Source organism: Zerene cesonia, chromosome 1 (assembly GCF_012273895.1).
Source record: "Zerene cesonia ecotype Mississippi chromosome 1, Zerene_cesonia_1.1, whole genome shotgun sequence".
In the NCBI taxonomy this organism is placed as follows: Eukaryota; Metazoa; Arthropoda; class Insecta; order Lepidoptera; family Pieridae; genus Zerene; species Zerene cesonia.
In genome coordinates, this window is record NC_052102.1 from 8,942,199 (window position 1) to 8,965,563 (window position 23,365).

Genomic DNA, 23,365 nt, shown 5'->3' on the forward strand with positions numbered 1-23,365 from the left:
AGTTTTCAATTTGCAAAATATGATTTTTGTCAAAGCGTGTTTTTTAGTTTTTTTAAACTATTATATTTTATTATTATTGTAGCTAAATACAATGTACTATCGCAAACACAGTTTTTACGTGATTCATATAATCTAACTCGAATTTCTAAATGCTTTCAAACACGTTCTGAAATTTATTAACATTCAATTTTAACTACAACCTATCATAGACATCTAAGAAATATCTCTTAATCAATCCCATTTCTTTTCAGCCGCAACACAATTAAGTTATTTAAGTTACAGTTAAACGTTACAAAGCAATGCAAGAATCACGCCCCAGAATGTAATTACATACAGATGACTTTATTAGTCTCCATTAAATTAGATCATGTCTTCTACTTTTTATACGATCCGTCGATTTATATGACAAAGACCTCTCGGGGTATTCTATCTTCGTCGTAGAATAAGCTTCTATTTGGTCTAGTTTTTTATGGTCACAATTAGAAATGCTATGCAGGCGATTGCTTGGTGAAGCTGTCATTGTACAGTCTTGATGTTTTATTTAAATACGCCCAAATTATGCAGATGTGTTTATCTTTTTGGGGTTTACAATGGTGTATGAAACAGCTCTCGAAAACGCTCTCATTTTCGAATGATTTACGTTAAAAACCTAATTAAGATCCAATCTATCTCGATCTAAATCTTTTCAAGTACCTAATTAGAGGTGAATTTATAAAATAGTATTTATATATTTATACTCTGCGATCAAATATAAATGCACCGTACGTTTTATAATGGTTTCATAATTGTTCCATCGTATGTGTCATCGAACATCGTGTTTATGAGCGGCGGCCATCTTTAAATCGTTGACGAATGTTGATTAAAGCGAGAAGACGCCTTTAGATGCATTTATTAATAGACTTATGATTGCCGCCTTTTAAGTTATCACAACATGATGACGGGTTGGACATGAAAAATGTGTTTGAACAATGACAAAGAATCTTTTTATACCTGTAAGAAGTAGTGAATTTACAGCAACTGCGTTCGATAAATAGATTATATGTACACTTAGTACCTACATACATTTTATAACAAGTTCAAATTAACGAAGAGAATGACGGGGAATGCTGAAGTAATATATTTGGGAGTGATTATTCAATTGAATTTCATAATTTTTCTTTAATGTGTCAACCAGATTAAAAGTCTGAACCCTATAAAAAGCTGGATTACTTTTGTATTCAGCGATGTTCCCTAGGAATCACGAGGAGTACTTAGTATAATTAAATAATTTAGCGTGTAGAATAACTTTTTTACTCAAAATTGCTACTCTAAACGTAAAATCAGATGGAAAACAAAATCTTTTCCCTTAGTCTTTGATAAATTTAAATGTATAAATATAAGAACTTTAGCAAACCGCGCGTCTCTTTAATTATTCTTTGACTTGACGCGCCTTAAGTGTAGCTCAGTGATTGAATGCGAGAGTAAATTATAGGTTAAGCCTGCATGGACACCTTATTACTGCTCTCGATCTGTTAAAGCAATTTATCTGACATTTAAATAATTCCGCAGTGAATGGGAGCAAGAGTGTAATGATGCTTTATTTAATGCGGCGTTCATTAACCTCCGCATCCTACCTGATGCCTGTCAATAGTGAATACAACAAACTAGTCCATGTTTATCGTAATTATTGACGTCAAACTTACCTATAGGTGTACTAGTAAGATCAATATTGTATTTAGTGCCAAATGATAGTTTTAATTCGATGCTAATATATTCAAGCTAACTCGATTTACAAAGTTTTCCGTTTTGAATGCTATTTCGTAATATTATCGTGAAATAAGTCGTGCATTCAATGAAAAACAAATAGAGCTATGCAAAATGCGAATTCATAATTCTTATTATAGTAGATATGAACCGCCGCCTCGTAATCATTCCAGGTGTGTTAAATTGCTAAGCTATGCTTAATGTTTACTATTCTACTTACCTATTAGTACTAGTATATATTATGTTAACTGTGCTAGTAGTGACATTTTCCAAACACCTGAAACATAAAAACAAAAAAAACTTTATAAGCAGAAATCAAAATCTATAGTTAGAGACAGAAATAAGCAGTTGATAGACTAACGTGTGCCACACATGTATCCCAAATTAAACAGATACATACAATGTAACAAAAAACACAGTCGAAAAAAGACAATCTTAAACAAATTCAGTGTCAATTACAAGCCCAAAGGTGCGTTAGCGCAAAGTGAACTTGAGCATAATGATAGTGGTAGGAACATGTTATGAAACATAATTATGAGGTACAAAGTCCGGTAGTTAATTGTCCTAAATTGTTTAATGGGCGGTGGTTTGCGAACACAATGTAGGTAATGCGCTTGAAACTGATTCAGTTTTTGTAAACTGCTAAAATATACACTCGCCATATAAGTGAGGGAATTAAAATTTTAGCCTGGCAGCATTGGGATGCTTTTTTATTTGCTGTGTTGAAATGCTATATGTTATTTCAATCAACTAATCGATATGTGTGACGCATAAAGAGACAAAGTTTCTTTGAATCGGGAATTGCGAATACGGATATAACTTAAAAGTTTCGCTCTCGTTTCAAACAAAATTTATAAAAACATACGATACTGTACCGCCCGTGAAAAATAATGTGGATTTTAACAGATAATCAATTATATGGTATAATTAGCTTGTTTAGTCTATGGTATAAGTATTACGTATTGGTAATGATTTTGAATAAAATGAAGGTGGTGGATGCTTATTACACAATCACACCAGAAATGCTGAATAGATCGGAATTAATTTCACCACACAGGGAGATCTGAAAAAGCTACAGGTAGGTGCCACGTAACTATGAAACAGAAAGCGAGTAAAAACTTCGTTCCAATAAGTTGTTATTATATATACGACAATTACCAATATTAAATATTCATAATGTGTGTAAATCATGACGATTCAACTATTCTCACACCCTTCAAAAAGTATGTATAATTTGTCTTTGTTCTAAACGGAGAATTTTGCTGCACGATACATTGATACCTAAATACTTAGATAGATATATCAATTGCGGTATAAATGCATGAAACGAATGGGTAAACAGTAGTTATGTACAGCTTCTAGAACTACAGTATTGCTATATAATTTAAAGGATAGTTAAATTGACTTAGATGAATTCATCTTATTTCCAATTTAACAATAGGTATGCAAAACGTGTACAATCTTAATTTGATTATTTATTGTAATTCTATAAGTTCTCTGTTGTTTTATTTTGCTATTAAAGGCTTACTATTTCCTACGCATTGTTTCATTCATTAAATGCATTCTTTACATAGATTTTCATATCTTTGTTATAACAACATTAGTAATATTTAGGCTATTTAAATTGAAGGTACATTTACTTGCATTCAAGGTATGTTTCCAAAAACTGCAAGTAAAAAATCATATTTTACTTATAATTAAGTGCTCTTTCTTGAATTGATTCATACAGCGCTTCATTAAGCCTCTGACATTAAAATAAACATTCAGCAAGTATATCTTAAAAACTATACAACTCGACTCGGAACAAATTACGCGTACTTAAAAATCACATAAAAATTATTGAAAAATGAACCATACACCCACGGTAATTGGCTTCTTGAAAACGAAGCGAACTCATCCCAAGAAAATCTTTTAACCAACATAGTAACGAAATTGCTTTTAACACGGGGCTATAAAATAATGTAGTCGAAGAGGTAACTATATTTGAGGTAAATAATCCAACGATGTTTTTATTTTTAAGCTGTATTAAGGAGATCAAATGGATTATGGTTTTTTTTTATGTTGCAAGATTATTCCACCAATTATGAATTTATTTCGATTAATATTTTTTCTTTTCTTATATGAACTTATGTATATGAATATTTCTGTTATTCATTTGACGCATATAAAATATAATATAAAAATGAAAAGCATTCATATTATGTACGATTAATTATAATGTTATTGTTTGTTGTTCTTAGTTAAATATTTAATTATATCGCTTATGAAAGTGTTTCAGGAAAGAAATCAGAATTTAGCATTTTGAAGTTAATTTTAATAAAAAAAGCAAGGATAAAATTGATTCAACAAAAATTTATAGATAGTTTTACAAATTCTTTCACATGCTCCTACACTATCCGGTCTCCTTATCCTTTATTCTCCAAGATCTTATAGAACTCTGACTTAGCAGCTCCTGTATAATGCTTTTTATAACCACTTAAGTAACTCACTTTTATATAACGAATCTACGTTAAAATGATTAAAAACTTCATTTTACTTTGTAGACCGTGTTTATTCAACGGATCGTAAAATATGTGACAACTCCATTAATATGAAAAAACATTTCAACAACTCTTATTTTAAAATCTCCACTAATAGTAGGTATGTCTCTTCTTCATGCCTAAAAAACCGACCCGTTTTTGATGAAATTTGATTCAGAGATAGTATAAGATCCGAGAAGCGATATAGAATTATATATATATATATATATATGTGATAATAAATTTAAATAAAACCTGATATTACAGAAACGAAAATTGTTTAAGAATGTACTGAATTTTGAAATTGTACGTATGAAAACGGTAGGTAGGTTATAATTATATACACTGTTGACTTCATTTTCCCAAATCGTAAAGATATAATAAAAGAGTAAATCCATCATTGAAATAATTGATTTTTTATACGTTTCGTTACGTGATTGATACGTGGGTTGAAAAGTTACAACATTGTAATTAATTTAATTGCAAATTTTCCATCAACATAATACGTTGAACTTAACAAAATGGTGTATCAACCGATAATTACTGTCGACAATCAAGACAGTTTATAAATATAGGAATGCACGGTATTCAGTGAAATCTCTCAGAGAAATACCATCTGCTGCAAAAAAACGTCGACTTTGCAATTAACATACAAACGGCGAAATCGCAGGAATGAATCAAACTGTTCGCTATAATTGATTAATTGCCAATTGTATTCGGAGATCGAATAACCGATCTTAACTTTTAAATTAATAAAAACAGGCACTAATTGCAGAGAAAAGGCAGTTGCCCGTCGGATGTACCACGTGGTGATAATACTCCTTTATATCAAGATTTACTGAGAGGTTCATTGAAATCCTGTATTGGAATGTATTATTTTTTGAGTTTCAACTTCGTCGTATTGAAATTTGAAATGTATTATTTTCTAAGTGTCAATTACATTGATCAGGTCATATTGCGTGTATTTTCTTAATAACTGTCACACGAACTCTTAAAAATTAAGACTATAATCGAAATTAATAAAAAAAGTCATAGCTATGAGTATACATACGTACCGTATTATCTAATACATATAAGTATTATCTTTTAATCAAATATTATACAATCAGTAGGTGTACCAAGTGACGCCTCCTTGGTACAGTGGTAAACGCGTGAGCGTAGAACCGAGGGGTCCTGGGTTCGATTTCCGGTGGGGACAATAAAAAAAAAATGTCTCGGTCTGGCAGGACACAGAAGGCTGATCACCTACTTGTCCATAAAGAAAATCGATCCGTGAAACAGATGTATATCATCTGCCCCATACCCCAGTAGGGGACACGGGACTTCACTTTTAGGTGTACCAAGCATAGCGCAAAACACTATCTGAAGTATTGCCCAAAAAGTGAGTAATTTTTACGACTTATAAAATATTTGTGAATATAAATGATGAAAATATGAGTGGTTATAAGTTTTCTTATTTGATTGGATCTCTATGATTCCTTGTCTTTACCAAAGTTAAGTTGGAAATTTATTAATGTTGCCATAAATAACTTCGAACATTCAAATACTTTATACGTCTCATAACAATTTTATAAAAAATATGCAAATTGAATATTTTTTATTATTTAGATAATTTAGACATTTACCGTTAAAATACCAAAATGCGTTAAACCATTGCCACCAAAGCAAAGAAATGCAGTAACAATATCAGACAGAATGAATGTGCACTCTTCGTGAATTATGAGGCGAGATGATAATTTCTTATCACCAGTCCGAACCCCAGACAGATTTATGTTCGCGTATTACTACGGGATTGCCCTACTAATACTGCTAGTTGTTTTGTTTTGTTAACAATTACATAAATAATAAAATGCCTTTATTGACCATGGAGAATTGTCCATGTCCATACACAGAATTAAAACGAATTCTATTTTCGAAAAGATAGCACGGTCCTTTGATCAGCTCTTTGTTAACTTTATGTTTTTTTTAAGTTTATGATTTAATGATCAATAATTAACTTATTTTTTCTTGTCATAACGGTTATTTCCATGTACCTACCTAAAATGTTAAATGCGCAACATTCACAGAGCAAATGTATGTGTATTTTGTTAAAAATAATCTTCATTTATTATTTCTAGTTATATACTGTAAAAACTGCCATAACGTACTTTCAATTTTATCGACAATATAAGAAAATTTCAGAACAGTTTCGCAACTCCATAAATGCTTCGTAAAGGCTTCGCAAAAACATATGCTTATCACGTTTAATAAATGTATCCATTAAAACTGTAATGTGTTTGTTAATAAAATCTAGGGCAATAAAAATACCGAAGGACACAATGGCTTATAAGTCCGGTGCAACCGCATCTGGTGGTTCGTAATTTAATTAAAAAATTCACAGAATCAAGCGTCGGCCTCTTGCAATCTTCAAAATTGCACCGCTCGTCGGCTTTAAGTATAATTCTTGACTTTATCGTAAATTTTGAAATTAACTGGTGAATATAATAAGTGTTATGCGCTGTTTTGATTAAATTCCCCAAAACCAATATTTTCAAGTTACTGACGATGACGAAGGCCGTGTTTAATTCGAGGTGTTCAGTACGTCCCTTTTTATGTCAAGTTCTAATTAACTTTTAGGGAATTTAGGACTTTTTTTATAATATTGAAAAATGTGTGCAACGATAATTGAATATGCAAATATGATTGTTCTTATTAAGTAACACAGTAGGTACCTATTAATGTAATTTATAATGTTTGCCGTAACTGCTTATGTTTGTAATTCAAAGGGATTTCTAAAATTCATGTCTATGATAGATAGTTTTTTTTTTCGGTCAGGCATCTTACGGAATATTGTTCATATCCACTTACACTCTAATTTCCATTACCATAAAAACATTCGCTTAATAAGACCGTCAATATCAACTGATTGCTGTACTTACGCCGCATTACAGGTTCCCGCCATTTTTTAGCGGCGCCATTTTCCCCACTTGTCTCTGGTAGCGGTTGTAATTTGAACGATTATGGCTGGCAACACTTTATGCCGCATTTGCATAATGAAATTACCAACAACCACTAAGGTATCATCAAAGATTGCAAAAAATATCGATCTCAAACGATGCAGATATCGTTTACGGTATTAAAAAGGGGCTATTTGAGGTTGTTAATCGAATATCCTGTTCCGAACTCTTCTTGATGTTTAATCACAAAATGCTACTAGCGAACCGGATTTTGTGTTGATTAATGATTTATAAAATTCATTTTTTTATTAAACCTGATATTACTAGTTACTGCGTATATCTTATACAACTTAATTGTTATTATATACATATACACATAGAATATTTGACTCCATCAAACGTTGTAATTTTTCAAAATGTTTGTTAGATGCGTGCCAATTTTGTTGATTTAAAGCTAATTATTACCAAGAATTATGAACGTATAGCAAGTTTAATAATGGTATCCGTAAATGAACGTGTCTTTTAAGTCCGTATGTAGGTGTGACTGTAATACCTCGTATTACCACAACCACTTAGTCTCAATTTACGCATTACTAGTTCTTAATAAATATAGAGCGGTTACAGCCTTAGAAACGTTTCGAAACTTTTAAAGTAGTTAACGTGATTGACACTAACATCTAACATAAAGATAACGAAACTCAGCTATTTCCATCGCATTAGCTAAAACCTTATATTAACTTAACACTCAGTATACGCCTCAGACGAATAATTAACGCTGTTTCGTATTATATGGAATATTTATTGTATGAATTTAGTATTAGCATACAGTATTTGTAGCTCATTAATAATAATTTCTAGTATAATTAGTATAATTTCAACAACCTATTACAGAAAACGGTATGTTTTATAAGATAATATAACATTTAAACACATTTATTATAGTTAATAGACAATACTGTAAAATGAAAGGGAACATTCAATACCAATTATTATGCTAAGATAAGTTTTCAAAAACCTTTCATAAACGAGAAAGTTTGTAAGAATGTATGAATATTTGTAACTCTTTCACGCAAAGCGCTCTGTTGGAATCTGTATAAAATGTTGTACAGATATAGATTACCTGTAATCTGGATTAACACATATGACATAGAGTACATTTAAGCCTGGTACAACGCAAGTGAAGCACCAAGTAGGTAGGTAGCTACCTATTATAAAATAACTACAAAAAATAAAGTTCAATCAAAAACCGAATATTATGTGCAATTATCCAGAAGCGATACAGAGTAGTCAGGATTAAGCAATTTGTGATAATCAAGGACAACCCTACGTTATCGTTATTATCCTTTGTCGGCCTTAACTAAACAGTGGTTGGCGGGAAAAAAGGCAGCGAAGGTCTATTACGGAGTTATTAGATGTAATAAGTCTAATTAAGTTATTATATAAGCCTAGACAGCTGTAAACAAACAAAGCAACTTCCTATGTTCATTCGAAAGAATTTTAATGGCGTCATTTATGGCGTGCTTTCGAAGAGGGTAATGATGCGAATTCCCGACAACTGGAATAAATTAACGTCTGTGTTACGTAGTATCGCGTAAAAGTAATTTCATAGCTATAGATTTTGATTTAATTTGTCACCTAATATATAGACTTGTTCTATAATAATTGTTATTAAAATGCACAATCTTACTTCTATACTTGTACATAAAACTGAAAAGTTTGTTTGCTTCAACACGTGTATTTCAGAAACTACTGGGCCAATTTCAAATATTCTTTCACCGTTGGATATAATTATGTGAACCCTATGCAATACTACTGTATGTCATATGTGTAGAAGTCGAAAGGGCGAAGTCGGGCGGGTCGCTACGCTACTCTAAAAATACTACTCACTGTTGTAAGGCAATGTTTGATTGATTTCGTTCACTACAGCTTTAACAGATTTTTATGTAAATTCACTTCCACTAAACATATTTTGTAAGTTCACGCCTTATGATAATATTCTAAAAGTCACATGTTCCATTTTTTTACTAACGAAAACTACGTGGTAGAACATAAAATCCTGAAACGGATGAAAATAAATCCTATCAAATTAATTTATCGCACTTAATGCCCCGGGTTTATACACAGTGGGTGTGGTTTTAATTGTAATTATAATACTAAAATTTTTACCAAAATATATTTCTACGGTACATCCGCACCACAAACACAGGCGGCTTGCTTGGCGCTTAGAACCTAGCGAGTCATCTTGCGAATAGGTAAAAAGTTAAAACGAACTATTTAGAAAAAGGATGTTCTCGACTGGCCGTAATGCACGCTTGGCCTCTAGCTAGTCGCTTAGCTTGTAACCAAGTAAACAAACATGTTAGTATTTAGTTGCGAAGAGCAAGACATTTGAGAACAAAATGGATGAAAAATGCTTCAGTTTTTATAAGGGAACCTCTGCGGAATTCAGCCAACATACTACATAAAAATGCAGTTATTTTAAAGAAACTGTGTGAAGAGTTGTTTTAAATTTGTATCAACAGAACCAACATCAATAATCGACTTTTAGAAATAGAAAAGGAGCTTGAAATTCTCGAGAACGAAAGTATCAAAGAATAAAGCGATGATTTACTGTTTTTTGAAAGTCTTGCCTTATGTGAAAAATATTCCATTAAAACGGAAACTAAAACTTAGGTCGAAAATTCAAGATTTAATTTTGGATGAAATTGAAGCCGTTGAAAATAATATTCAACAATTGTAACCGAAAATAATTAACAATCAGTTGAATATGAATTTAAAGTCTGGGATTTTTCTAGACAAAATTTAATACACAATATACCCATGCAAATTGAGAAATCGATTTTGAGTTTTTTTAACAATATGCTTGCAAAAAACAGCCCTGTCTGTGCGAGAGAAGCTAACATTAAAATAGTCGTTTCTATAGTTACTGAACATCGCAATTTGACGAATTCGGTCGGTATGGATAATAATGGTAATATTAAGACTTCATTGAGGTTTGAAAATTCAACATGTACCAACAATCAATTAACAAATGAGTCCATCGAAGATGTTTTTTGTAATACTAATTTAAAATAAGACCAATGATTTTATCAATTTATTTTACATTACACTTTACTCATTAATTTTGCTCAAATACACATCCAGACAAGAGTAAATGAAAAAACAACACATTAGACCATAGTTTTAATACCACAAATTAATTGCTGTTCTGTTTCGACTCCTTTGCGCTTTGCAGCGCTTGAGTCAAGTACACTTTAGCGAGGCTCTGTGAGCAGAATTGGCTGATGTGTTGGCTGTAGGTGTTAATTTGGCCAGCTACAATCATGGGGTTCAGCCTTGGGGGGACAGGCAGCGGCTTGAAGAGTTTGTTAACATCTTCTTCAGGTAGTGGGGGCTCGTCCTTGGCAGCCCTGGCCGCATTCTCTTGGGCCCTCTTCAACAACCACCGGTGCTTGTCTTGTTGCTGACGCACCACTAATTGCTGGTATCTGTTGAACTTGATCGCCTCTTGGTTTAATTCATCGACGCGTTCCATAAGACTGCGGAGTTGACCTGTGAAAAATAAGTTTGGATTTACAAACACATCTATATTAATCAAAGTTGTTTCGATTAAAATATATACATTTAAATGAAGTATGTGTGAGAAATGTATACAGAGAATTCATCAATTGTCTCCTAGGTAGTTCAAAAGATATGGTAAATAATATGATAAATAATATTGCAATCAACATTAAATTGGAACAATAAAATTTCCAAAACAATACAAACTTATTAATTAAAAACAATAATTTGATACTATATAAAAAACATACCTTCAAGAACAGATGCAGTACCGAGGTCCAAGAATTTAGAGCCCTCTTCCTCGGGGATCATTTCCGACAGCTCCGACATCATGATGTTTGTGAGCGGCGAATTGCGGATAACGATTGGCACTTCAATGAACAAGCTCTCATATCCAATCTTTAGATTCCGGAGCGCCTCCGGTGTGTAATCACCTTCCTTGTACATAGCTATGGCCTGGGTAACAAAAATTAAACAAATTAATGCATTATTATGGATATTCAATTTATCAGGTATAAATAATTTGTTGTGAATTAAATATGAAGATTTTTACCATTAATAATTACAGTGTATGTGCACTATAACTTACTGCTTATAACTTATAATAAATCTTATAAGTAATTATGAATTATTTGTTATAATTCATAGGTAGGTAGTTGAACAATTTCTCTAAAATCACTCTCAGCTGTTTTAAAAAATACTCTATAACATAAGCATGGCATATCATGAACTTAGAATTCAACTCTACCTGAGGAGTTAGGCGGTAGGCCTTTAATGTTAAGAATCCTCTTGCTGACTTCTTAGTGTCATAAATAACAACAACACTTTCTTCAATTGAAGTCTGGTAGTGGTACTGGGACTCCAGGAGCGACTGACTCAAGAAGTTACCAACATCTGCACTTTGGTACCTGGAAAATATTTATAAAAATAATTTCTTGTTGTTGGGCATTTTGATCAGGCATTTGACTGACATTAGGGCTTTATTATAAGTTATGCTGATAGCTAATATATGGGATCGAGTGGTAATTTGAAAGATTCCTGTAGATCATAGGAGTGTTAAAAACCAATGTATAAGGTGCATTTAAAAACATACTTAGTATATGTCAAGCCCATGAGATACTAGACATAGAAATATAAATTAATTATTAATGAATTTTAAATATATATTTTTCTCCCAACACCTTTTTTTTTAAGGAAATACTTATGAATTATTAAGACATAAACATTAATATATGAGGATAGCAGGTTAAGCTCTACAAATTCATATATATTTTATTTGCTTGCTTGAGAAAACATACAATATCTTAGTCAGGATGTTGCCTCTCCAAGGAAAGTTTGCAAGGAAGCAAGATTTTTTTTTTTTATGAATTGTGATGATGCTAGGAACTTTTTTATAAAATTTAATTACATTATATCTCATAGAAGAGAAAGTAAGAATAAGTGGAACAATGCTTCTTCAACTGATACTGTGGTCATCTTAGGAAGAGCATTGATTAAGCATGGAAGTATAGAAGTGTAAAGCATTTTGATAAATTCTACTCCCAAAAATGTAAAATAGGAGATAAGAACTGAGAAATAGGAGAAAGTCTGTACTGTAAAAATTTATTTATTTTATTTTACAGCAAAAGCTAGTATTGTACAAATAACAACAAACATGATACACACCATCCAACATGGAAATGGTCCACATTGACCCTGCGTAGGCGTCTCATCATGTCCAACTGGTATTCCTCTTCATCCATAGTATCATCATGCTTGGGGAATGGGAAGCAGTTGGTGATTTCCAGACGGTTCTCAACCACAAGACCCAGAAGGGCACCTTGGGCAACTTCCATGTTACTGCATGATTCTTCATGACAGTGCTTCACTATTTTCATCACCGCCTGAAATTTGTTATTGCCGACATAAATAATGGAAGGTTTAGAGAATCAATCATCTTTACATCTTAATAAATATGTTATCAATACTTAAACTACAATAAATTTTTTTTTTTTTGTAAAATTTGCATTTAAATGACAGATATTATGCCTATCATAATATGTTACATGAATTAAGCTTGTAATAATATTATTTCCCAATAATATATGAAGAGAGCTATGTACTATATGTATTTCATAATCATTACTGTGAAAAGCTAATTCATGACATAGTTAAATATCCTGGTATTCGCTAGAACTCATTGAAAAAGTCAAATAACGTCATTCACAATTTAGAAAGTGACGAAGTGAGTGTCCCAAAACAGCATATGAGTCATAAACATTAGTGTCCCAGGTAAATAAACTTTTGGTAACGACTCACGACATAACCTAAGTAGAAAAACTTTAAAAGAATTTCAAATTTAAACTGGTTGATAACAACTGGTATTAAGTAGTATGTTTTTTTTAATATTGTAGTACTTTCACATTGTGTTTAAAGGGATGAAATTTGTGAAAACCACAAATAAAATGTGTAAAACATGACGCGTCAACTATCTACAACAAAGGATATATTTTGTTAACTTTTTTTTTTCGTAATATTAATTTCATAATAAAATCATTACGTACCAAACCATCACATTGAACATATGTAATAGCGGCTTCATTTTCAGGAACACGTCTCGATGAACCGCCGCGATTCGCCATTTTTGAAGGGAAAGGATATTGACCAGACGAAGTTTTATTCATCTGACATATTATGACATTGACATTTTGGGTTGAACTACCTTTAGCATAGACTGTAGCAGTGTTTCAACACAATTCGGCATCATATCGCGGTGTCAAAATAGCGCTCTGTCGCGCGTTAAGAACGCGTTAAGTTAATAGTCATTACATTATTGTTATTCACATAATGAACTTAAAAGGTTATTTTCGTGCATTTGTATCCTATTCTTTCCTACTTAATATTGTAAAAAGTGAAAGTTTGTGAGGATGTGTGTTTGTTAGGTATTATAGTCCCGCCAAAACTACTCAACCGATTGCAATGAATTTTGATAGCTAGACAACTGGAATAACACATAAGCAACTATTTATCATGATATTTCTAAGGGATATAGACTTACGAGGGTAAAACCGCGGGGTGCAGCTTTCCTGTTCCATCTTATGAACTAGCTATATTACGGATGTGGATGATTAGAACTCGGTTCGTATTTCGAAAACAAACCCTCCTATGCTAGCTATGCCAAAGCGTAAAAGAAAAAAAAGCAAAATTGGTCCTATTTAGAGATAATGGCTAAAAGCATAAAATAGAGCTAAATTGTCCTTTTGGGGCTGAAGAGTTTTTAAAACTCTTCAGCCCCAAAAGGACTGAATGGGGTTGAATAATAAGAAACGGGCTAGTTCTGTCTGACTGGGGCAACACTATTGACCAGTGTCATCTACTGAAATTTCTAAATATTAAAATGTCATGTGTCAATTGTAAAACAGTACAAAATACAAAATATATAATGTGAATAATGTGAATCGTTAACTTATTTTTTAAAAATTAACTTCATCAACCCACTTAAAACCAAATAAATGCACGTTTCATAATTTTTAAATCGTATTTAATATACCTTGTTAATTAGTTTTGTGTGAAATGTGTGATTGTAGGAAATGATGTCGAGGAAAGTAGATTATAGTTCTTAGTAATATGAATACTCCAATATCACACATTGAATAGCGGTGTATAAAATGAGTCAACATAAATTTTGGAGAGGTATTGACGCTTTGAAGGTTTCATCAGCGCAGAATGTGCCAGAAAAGATAGTAAAGCTTTGTTCTCTGGGCGCGGATTTTCTCGCATTAGGGAACGACCATGGCCTCTATTATTGTAATATTGAAGAAGAGAATTTAAATTTTAGGAAAATTAGTGGCGTCTCTGCTATCGACATATCATATCACAATGATATCTTGTATGTTATCAACGAACATGGAAGACTATATAAGACAGATAGCACTTTTAAAAACAAAGAAGAAATCATCGTAAAGGAAGAATCAAAATGCTGTCCTCACGGTTTTAAGAGTAACAGCTCTAAAGTTAAATTTAGAAATGTTGTAACTAGTGATTTTGGACAGCTGTACATAAGTAGTGATGGGCACTTATGGGGCTCAGGGGTTATGCCCCAAATAGGTTTAGATACAAGTATTATTAAAAAAATTCCATTTTTTGAAGGAAGAACAGTTTACAGTGCTTCCATTGGCCAAAATTTCGCAGCTGTAATAGCTAGAAAAACTGTAAGGCAATCGGGCAATTGTGACACCGACACTGATAATGATGATGAGGAAGTGTTCGCGTCAAATTGCTCTCAGTGTCAAACTATTATTGGTCTTGCGTCCCCTGCATCTGTTCCATCTTTATCGGAGACATGTCCTCTTGGGGTACATATCAGTAAGTCAAGTGAAGACTCAAGCAGTACTACAGCTCCTCAAACAGATGTTCATGTGGATGCTCAAAGCTTTACAGAAGATTCTAGTCCCTCTTCAGAGGAATCCAAAGTGGCTAAACAAACATCCCCCACATGTGTAAATAGTAATTTAGACTTAGACAATACATCAAATATTGAAGATACAGATGGCAATTATACTGATGAGAATGAAACTCCACATGCAAGTACAGAGAAGTTGAATAATATATTTATAAATACAGATGCAGCTAGACAGTTTCTAAGCAGACAGCTTTCTTGGGTTTCTGCTGGGGAGGACTATCTAGTTGAGTATACTGAAAAACCAACAAGAATCATTAAAGAGAATGTAACAAATATAACTAATTTTGTCTATGAAGGTGTCAAAACTGTAGGAGATAAAGTGGCCACATTATCAAGACATGTTAGTGGCAGCAGTGATAATAATGACATTGTCGAAATTCAAAACCGTAATTGTAATGAAGAAATGATTAGTTCACTACTGTACAGTTGTAATTCAAGTAAGTTTGATGATCTACAATTTTCTACAAGTACAATTAGCAGTGAGAAGGAATTTGAAGCAGCAAGAAAGAATGAGACTTTGAACAATATTTCAAAACTTGGTAAAAATATTTTAGCCACCGAATTGTGGACTTGGGGAGACATTTCCCATGGTCAGTTGGGTATAGGAGATACAGTAAAAAGAGTGAAGCCAATGGTAGTTATGAGTCTCTCAGGGTTTGGCCTCCAAAAAGTTTCTTGTGGAAAATGGCATTGTGCCGCTTTAACATTAGATGGGAGATTATTCATGTGGGGATATAATCATTTCAAGCAGGTGAGTTTGGATTCCAGGGAAGACAAAAGTAGTCCAAAACAATTCACAGAAAATTCTGACAGTGATCGTATCAGAGATATGATAGCAACAGATAATCACATGCTAGCATACACACACAATGAGAATATCTATTACATGGGCAAACATACAGATGGATTTACAGAAGCAATTGTTAACTTAAATGAGAAATCTAATGATACTGCAAATGATAATGAGAATGTAAAGACTGTGAAACTAGCAGAGCCCCAAAGCTTAATAAAACCCCAAAATGTATGCTATCACTGGAGGATATTATCTAGTGGCAGTATAAGTTATTGTTCTTTGGAAGAATCTGCTGTTTGTCCTGAATTTCAAAACCTTTCAATTGCTCAACGGTATTTAGAGGAGATGCTACTTATATATCATTCTCTAATCAAACCATTTCTTAAGAAAAGTAAAGCGATCAGTTCAAATTCCAATGTTTATGAACTGGTTTGTGATGTATTTAGTGACATATTAAATTTAACAGCATTAAATGTGCTTTCAACATGGCAATATGCTGAGAAACATATAAACGAATGTGATATATCGTTAATAAAAAATTTAGAAGAGTTTATTTATTTGTACAAAAAGTATTATATAGCTGTAAGCAATTTGATTGTTATTGGTGGGTTCGCTCAAATAAACAACATTGTTGATGTACCAACAAGTGTTTATAATTTGTTTAGTGATCAACTTCCATCCAATAAACAGAAAAATAATAAGAAAACATCAGAAGCTGTTATAGCATTAGCTTTTGTTCAACCCTTGACAAGATTAAGCTCATATAAATGTATTGCTCAATCGTTATTAAGGTACAGGACGAAAAGAAAAAAGGGTGAAATGAAATCCAACATAGAAGAAAGAATTTCAAAAGTTATCTCGACATTAGATACATTGAATGAGGAACAAGAGAAAAGACGAAAGGATGCTGATGTTACAAAGTTGTTTTGGGAGACGATAGGAAAGAGTTTAGAGCATTATAGAATACCCGAACGTCGACTTTTAAGAGAATCAAAATCGAAACAACTCAATCTTGTCAATCCTGGACGGTTTTCCTCTCATTGGTTTATATTATTTAACGATTTATTTGTTCACGTCAACGGCAGTACACCAATTCTACACCCATTAGAAACGTTATGGGTCGATGCTGCGCCTAACAGTGACTCTCTTCTGAATATTCTACAAATAACAACCCCTGAAGAAATAATATTAGTTTCAACTAATTCTGAACAAGAAAAAGCAGAGTGGATTCATGCATTCAACGCTGCTATAAAGGCTGTTTTAAAAAAGGACACAATTTTTAAACCTCCTGCTATTAGAAGTGCGAGTTATATATTTTCAAGTAAACATACATTTTACAAAGATGCAAAGTACACTGGTAGATGGTTAGATGGTAAAGTGCATGGCAATGGGAAAGTAGAATGGCCTGATGGCAAGGTTTATGTTGGGCAATTTCAATTGAATGCACTCTGTGGCCATGGAAAAATGGACATACCTGGAGTAGGTAATTTGTGTTCTAAATTTCTCTCACTGTATTTACTGTGCATTAATATGATCTTCTATCCATGAAATATTCTATTTCTAGGCATATATGATGGTCAGTGGAAAGACAACCTCCAGAATGGTTATGGTATCATGAAATACGCGTCTGGGGATATATACGAGGGCTACTTCAAAGATGGACATCCTCATGGGCATGGAATCAAAAGACAGGGTGATTTTACGTCATCTTTTGCCACCATATATACTGGAGAATGGGCCGCAGGCGTACGTCAAGGATACGGGGTTATGGACGATATTGGTAAAGGTGAAAAGTATTTGGGGAATTGGAGCGATAATAAAAAGCACGGTTGTGGCCTTATAGTGACCCTCGAAGGTATTTACTATGAAGGATTGTTTACGCAAGATGTTTTGACGGTTAGAACGTATTTTTTTATTTATTATAACATTAAAGTGTAATATTTGCCATTGATATTGCCTTATTTTCTGTAATATTTATCATTATTTTCGCAAATTTATGCTAATTGTTTCTCTTTGCCTTAGGGTCATGGAGTAATGGTGTTTGAGGACGGGACACACTATGAAGGCGAATTTAGATCAGCGGGAGTGTTTTCGGGGAAAGGTGTTCTAACGTTTTCCAGTGGCGATCGCATTGAAGGTGCCCTAACCGGCGCTTGGACAGAAGGCGTGAAAATATCCAATGGTGTAATGCACTTGAACGTTTCAAACCCCGCTTTACCGCCGAACTCCAAGCCCAAGTAAGTAGTAGTGGAATCGTATGTATATCCTTTACACTTTATTTTTATGTTGTAACTGTTGTACGAAATAATTGGACTGCCTGAACATAATATTTATACAAGTGCCGCATGTTGTAAGTTTCGTAATGGTGGTATTATTTGTAATGTATTTCTAGATCTTGAAAATGATATTATAGACATAATCTTACAACTGTATTCAGGTGTTAAATAAAAGTATAAAAGTGCAGAAAATGAAAAGCTTCGTTCACATATTTCATATAAATTTAAATTCCAGTTCTTTCGGCAAACTGAGCGTTGCGCCAAATCAGAAATGGAACGCCTTATTCCGACAATGCTTCCACTGTTTGGGCGTTCCGGAGACAATATTGACCCCAACCGGCAATCATTTCGCGAACGGGCCATGTCCCACAATCGAAAACATTAAAATCTGGCAAAACGTGGCCGTCGCTGTATCCTGCTCTAACAAACAGCACACGAAGAGCCCCAAGAAAAAAAGTGGGTCGGATTTAGAAAAATCCGTAGACTGCCTAGAAGTCATCCCACACTTTGGACAAAAGAGTCTAAATCTAAACGATTTCACGGAATTAAAGCAGTACTTGTATAACGTGAGTAAACATTTTTATCTTTGTTATGATTGTACTCGTATATATTTCATAAATGAATCTTACTATTCTTTTATCTTAATAAAACATTGTTTGTTTTATCTAAATGGGGTTTTTGATACATTGTTTAATTAATATTGCCTATCTATTTATTTACTATACTTGATATCGTAAATTTCCGTACTTCTCAGTTAATAATAACATACATACGAAAGTGTGTTTGTCGTTGTCGAAGCAATTTTATGATAGTCCTTTAACACGGTTCACGATCACTCCTATAGAAATTTCCTGCGAACTCAACTTCTTAGACACACAGAACTCATTTCGTATTGTTACTTATACAAGCTTAAATACATGAAATTATATTTAACATGGCATGTCTTCGCAAATTGTTAAAAATATTTTCATAGTAAAATATAGCATATGTTCTTTTCGATAAAGAGAAATTTTACTGCATTTGTTAGTAAGTATATGTTTTTAATTTTATTCCGTGTGATATTAACGACAATAAATTTGGGTTTCTCTATGAATACGCTGTTGATTTTAAATCATACCGTTTGAGGATTAATTTGCTGGTCAACCATTAAATGCTATTTCATTCCGTTCTCATTTGGGCTCGAGAATAAAGTATAACATATACAGCTGTATCATCATCAGCCCATACATGTTCCCACTGCTGGGACACTGGCCTCCTATGAGGGCTCAGGCCATAATCCACCACGCTGGCCAAGTGCGGGTTGGCAGATGACACATGTCGTCGAACTTTTGATTCTTGGACATGCCGGTTTCCTCACAATGTTTCTCTTCACCGTTTGATCCGTGGTGATGTTATACAGCTATATACGGCACTTCTTTTTGTTCCCGTACTAATTTCCACTCGTACTTAATTTAATTGCAGTTTAAATAAAAACTCTAAAAATCATTGCATACATTTCAGGCCTGTGAAACAACCCAGCATCCTCTCGGTCAACTGGTGCTAAGCTTAACCAACGCGTTTAACACCACATATGGCGGGGTGAGAGTCCACCCACTCTTACTGAGCCATGCTGTGAAGGAGTTAAAGAGTATAACCACAAGATTGTACCAAGTTGTGCGGTTGCTGTTCCCAGCTCTACCACCAGAGGGCACTGATATAGTCCTACCGTATAAGGAGAGTGAGGACGGTCTTGATGACAGTAACCCCATCGATGGGTGAGTTGGGAGTATATAATAATCGGTATAATAGAGTGTAGTGAAGTTAATAAGCGATTCAATTTGTGTAGGTAGGGGTTATTGATCCAGAATGTATGGTAGAGAGCAACAATTTGAAAAAAAAAACGCTTTGAAATCATGATACAAGTACTATACACACGTTATTATACTCACAAAATAACGGAAAAGTGTATACTACTACTCATTTCTTAAATCAACCCAAAGTTTAAAAATGTAATGAAATTTTCAAAATGCAAACATACGAATCTAAGGCGTGTTACACAGCGAGGTGGTATCAGCGGCGTCGCTCCTGCAGCCCACGCTCCTGCCGCGTGTGCACCCGGCCTTATTTGTGCTGTACGCACTACATAACAAGAGAGAAGACGATCTATATTGGAGGAGATTGCTCAAATGGAATAAACAGCCGGACACTACGCTCATGGCTTTTCTGGGGATTGATCAGTGAGTTGGAGTTGGATTTTAAAAACTTGGGAGATTGCAGTGATATAAGTGACTTTTGGCTATGTCAGAAACCACCTTTTCAAATATAAAGTATAAACAAATATATTTTTTTATGTCATAGTCGGCAATGGAGCTGGTGGGTCACCTGATGGTAAGCGCTACCACCGCCCATGAACATTTGGTGAGGTTAAAGGTCGATTTCAGACCTTATGCCTATTCAAATAGATTGTTGCCTGCAAATTGGGGAAGGGATTAGGAAAGGATTGACGAGAGGAATAAAGGAAAGGACTGGGTAGGGTAAGGTTTACCTTGTAATATGGGCCTCCTTCTAAACAATATTGATTGAACTATTTTTGAAAAGGAAATCGATCAAAAATAAAACTAGAAATACAAAATTCTATGGAAATCACATAATTTGTTTAGGAAATTCCGAACAAACTCTAGGTACCTACTGATCACAATTCATTCATTCAATTCAGGCACATGGAACCGAAAGAGTAGAAAAAAATTCGATTACTGAGGCGGAATCACGAGTGGCCGAAAGGCTAGGCGCTGCTACGCTTTGGTAAAAGGACGCGGGTTCGAATCCCGCCTCGTGAGAAAATTTTTTCTATCCACCAAACATTTTCCACAATTCATTCCCCTTGAAATCTCCAGAAAGTTCTGGACCAAAAGCAGTGGCCAGTCGCCGCCGTACTCGCCGGCGCGCGAGCAGCTGTTCCAGGAGGCCGTGGAGACGCTGCAGCAGCTGAAGACCACGTTCTCACCCATGGAGAAGCTACTGGTCATTCGGAGCACCTTCCAGAAGATGACCACCGCCGTGCAGCAGGAACTCGGTAAATTCTCCTTTGATAATAATAGACCATACCATCTACACGCTTTCGAATTAGTAATATGTAGTATAGTAGATATGTGTAGGAGAAGAAGCAAAGCAAAAAGTCGCTTTCCGCGTCTTTCCCTATGCTTTGTTGCGGTTGTGCAGTTTTAAAGATCTAAGCATGTGTATGCTTAGATCTTTAAAGCTGCTCAACCGATTTTGATGAGAGATGAGATGAAAACTCCGAAATTAACGCGTGCGTAGACCCAGACGAAAGCTAGTATACACCTAAATTACATGTCGCTCGTTGTCCAGGCGCGCAGTACCTGTGGAGCATGGACGAGCTGTTCCCGGTGTTCCACTTCGTGGTGGTGCGCGCGCGCGTGCTGCAGCTCGGCTCCGAGCTGCACTTCGTGGAGGACTTCCTGCCGCCCGCGCTGCACCGCGGCGAGCTCGGCCTCATGTTCACCACGCTCAAGGTGCCGCCCACACCACAGATATTACACATACACCAAACACACTACACATCACACACACCACAAGCAGACAACTGATCACACATTTTACGCACACACACGCACGCCACACAAATTACAGCCGCACACGCACACGTATACATCACACACACACGACACAAACCACACACGACACTTTAATACAGAATATTTTCACTCTCTGAATCTGACATTCACTATCTCTCCTACTGATTCTTCAACATACTATTACTGAGCAATCCAAATATGTAAAAAAAAAAACTCAGAAAAAATTCTGTATAGATTGAGCTCAAATGTTGACATACTATGAAAATAATTATTATTTTAATAATTATTCTCATCAACTCTTTGTCTTGAAACGATGAACAAAGAAACTAATCTCATTTTTTTTGCAGGCCTGCTACTTCCAAATACTTCAAGAAAAAATGTCGATCAATTCGTTATGAATAAGTTTTATTGTTAATGTTATCCTTTGTATTGTCGGTCGGTGCTTGCTGCAGCAGATAAATGTATTGCATCTGTCATGTTTGTTTGCTAAACCGCTATAAGAGTGTGCGTTAGGATCATTATACTCTTAATTTTAAACAGAACAAAATTCGAAGAATTACCCACTAAATATACGAGCAAATTTTATACGAAATAAATTCTGTTGGAGTGATGTCAAAATGATAACAAATAGAATATATTATTAAAGATAGCAGCAATGAACAATAGTATAAGTATATAAGAAAAATCATTATACTCTATTCCTGTAATATATAAAAAACAAAAACGGTTCATACCTCACCAATAGCAGATCAATCAGAAATATGCTTATATATAATTATGATTTTGTACAATTTTCAAAACAGATTTATTCCAGGTCCTTCAAGTAATTCCCAATTTAAAAGACAAAATAGGTACTAGGAAATTGCTAATAAACATTATATTATATGTCCAGTCCAGTCTGTATTAATAACCCAGATTATAGATAACCTGAAAATGATTTAAAAATTGACGGTAGGGGGCGCAGTATTCAATTAATTATTCAATGTTGATGTTGAAAGTAGTATTTTATAATGATAAGGATTAAATTAGTAGGTAACTAAGCGTTGTTCAATAATTGCAATAATATAATTAACAATTTAGACATTCATTTACATTCCATGTTCAATTTCGGTATGTCCTATTTGTCTGTTAAGTGTTACCTGATATAAATCAATTGATTAATTTTATAAATTACTGTTTAAATAGACTTAAAATTTTTTGTCTGCTTGTTTATTATTTTATGTATTTAGGTTTTATAAATATTGCAAGTTGTTCTAGTAATTTTAATAGGTACAGTATGTATGTAAAATTATCTATTATTATTATTAAAACTTAATTAGCAATAACTGTATTATAAAAAAATATCACTTCGGAAAAATATTGATAAAGTACTTTGGAATCGTATTGATTTGATTGTAAATTATTTATTTTTATATTGATAATTTAATAAAAATATAAGTTCTAAAAGCAAACCATTCTAGTTATTTGATTATTATTAAAAAATGCACGTTTAATTTATTTTATTGATAAGTAATTAATGAG

General features: G+C 33.7%; 2 protein-coding genes across 2 annotated transcripts; one reads left to right on the top strand and one right to left on the bottom strand.

The window, feature by feature from the left end:
- Positions 1–10,366: 10,366 nt before the first annotated feature.
- On the bottom strand, positions 10,367–13,456 carry LOC119828556 (eukaryotic translation initiation factor 3 subunit H). Its single transcript, XM_038350748.1, has 5 exons — positions 13,303–13,456; positions 12,425–12,642; positions 11,508–11,667; positions 11,011–11,215; positions 10,367–10,750 (listed from the first exon to the last, which is right to left on the bottom strand). The coding sequence occupies exons 1-5, from the start codon at positions 13,420–13,422 to the stop codon at positions 10,395–10,397; spliced, it is 1,059 nt and encodes a 352-aa protein (XP_038206676.1). The 5' UTR covers positions 13,423–13,456; the 3' UTR covers positions 10,367–10,394.
- Positions 13,457–14,157: 701 nt separating this feature from the next.
- Positions 14,158–23,102, top strand: LOC119829706 (alsin). Its single transcript, XM_038352349.1, has 9 exons — positions 14,158–17,476; positions 17,558–17,889; positions 18,016–18,230; positions 18,505–18,835; positions 19,770–20,023; positions 20,309–20,485; positions 21,143–21,321; positions 21,618–21,781; positions 22,192–23,102. Exons 1-9 carry the CDS (start codon positions 14,407–14,409, stop codon positions 22,240–22,242), a joined length of 4,773 nt encoding a protein of 1,590 aa, XP_038208277.1. The 5' UTR covers positions 14,158–14,406; the 3' UTR covers positions 22,243–23,102.
- Positions 23,103–23,365: the final 263 nt, after the last annotated feature.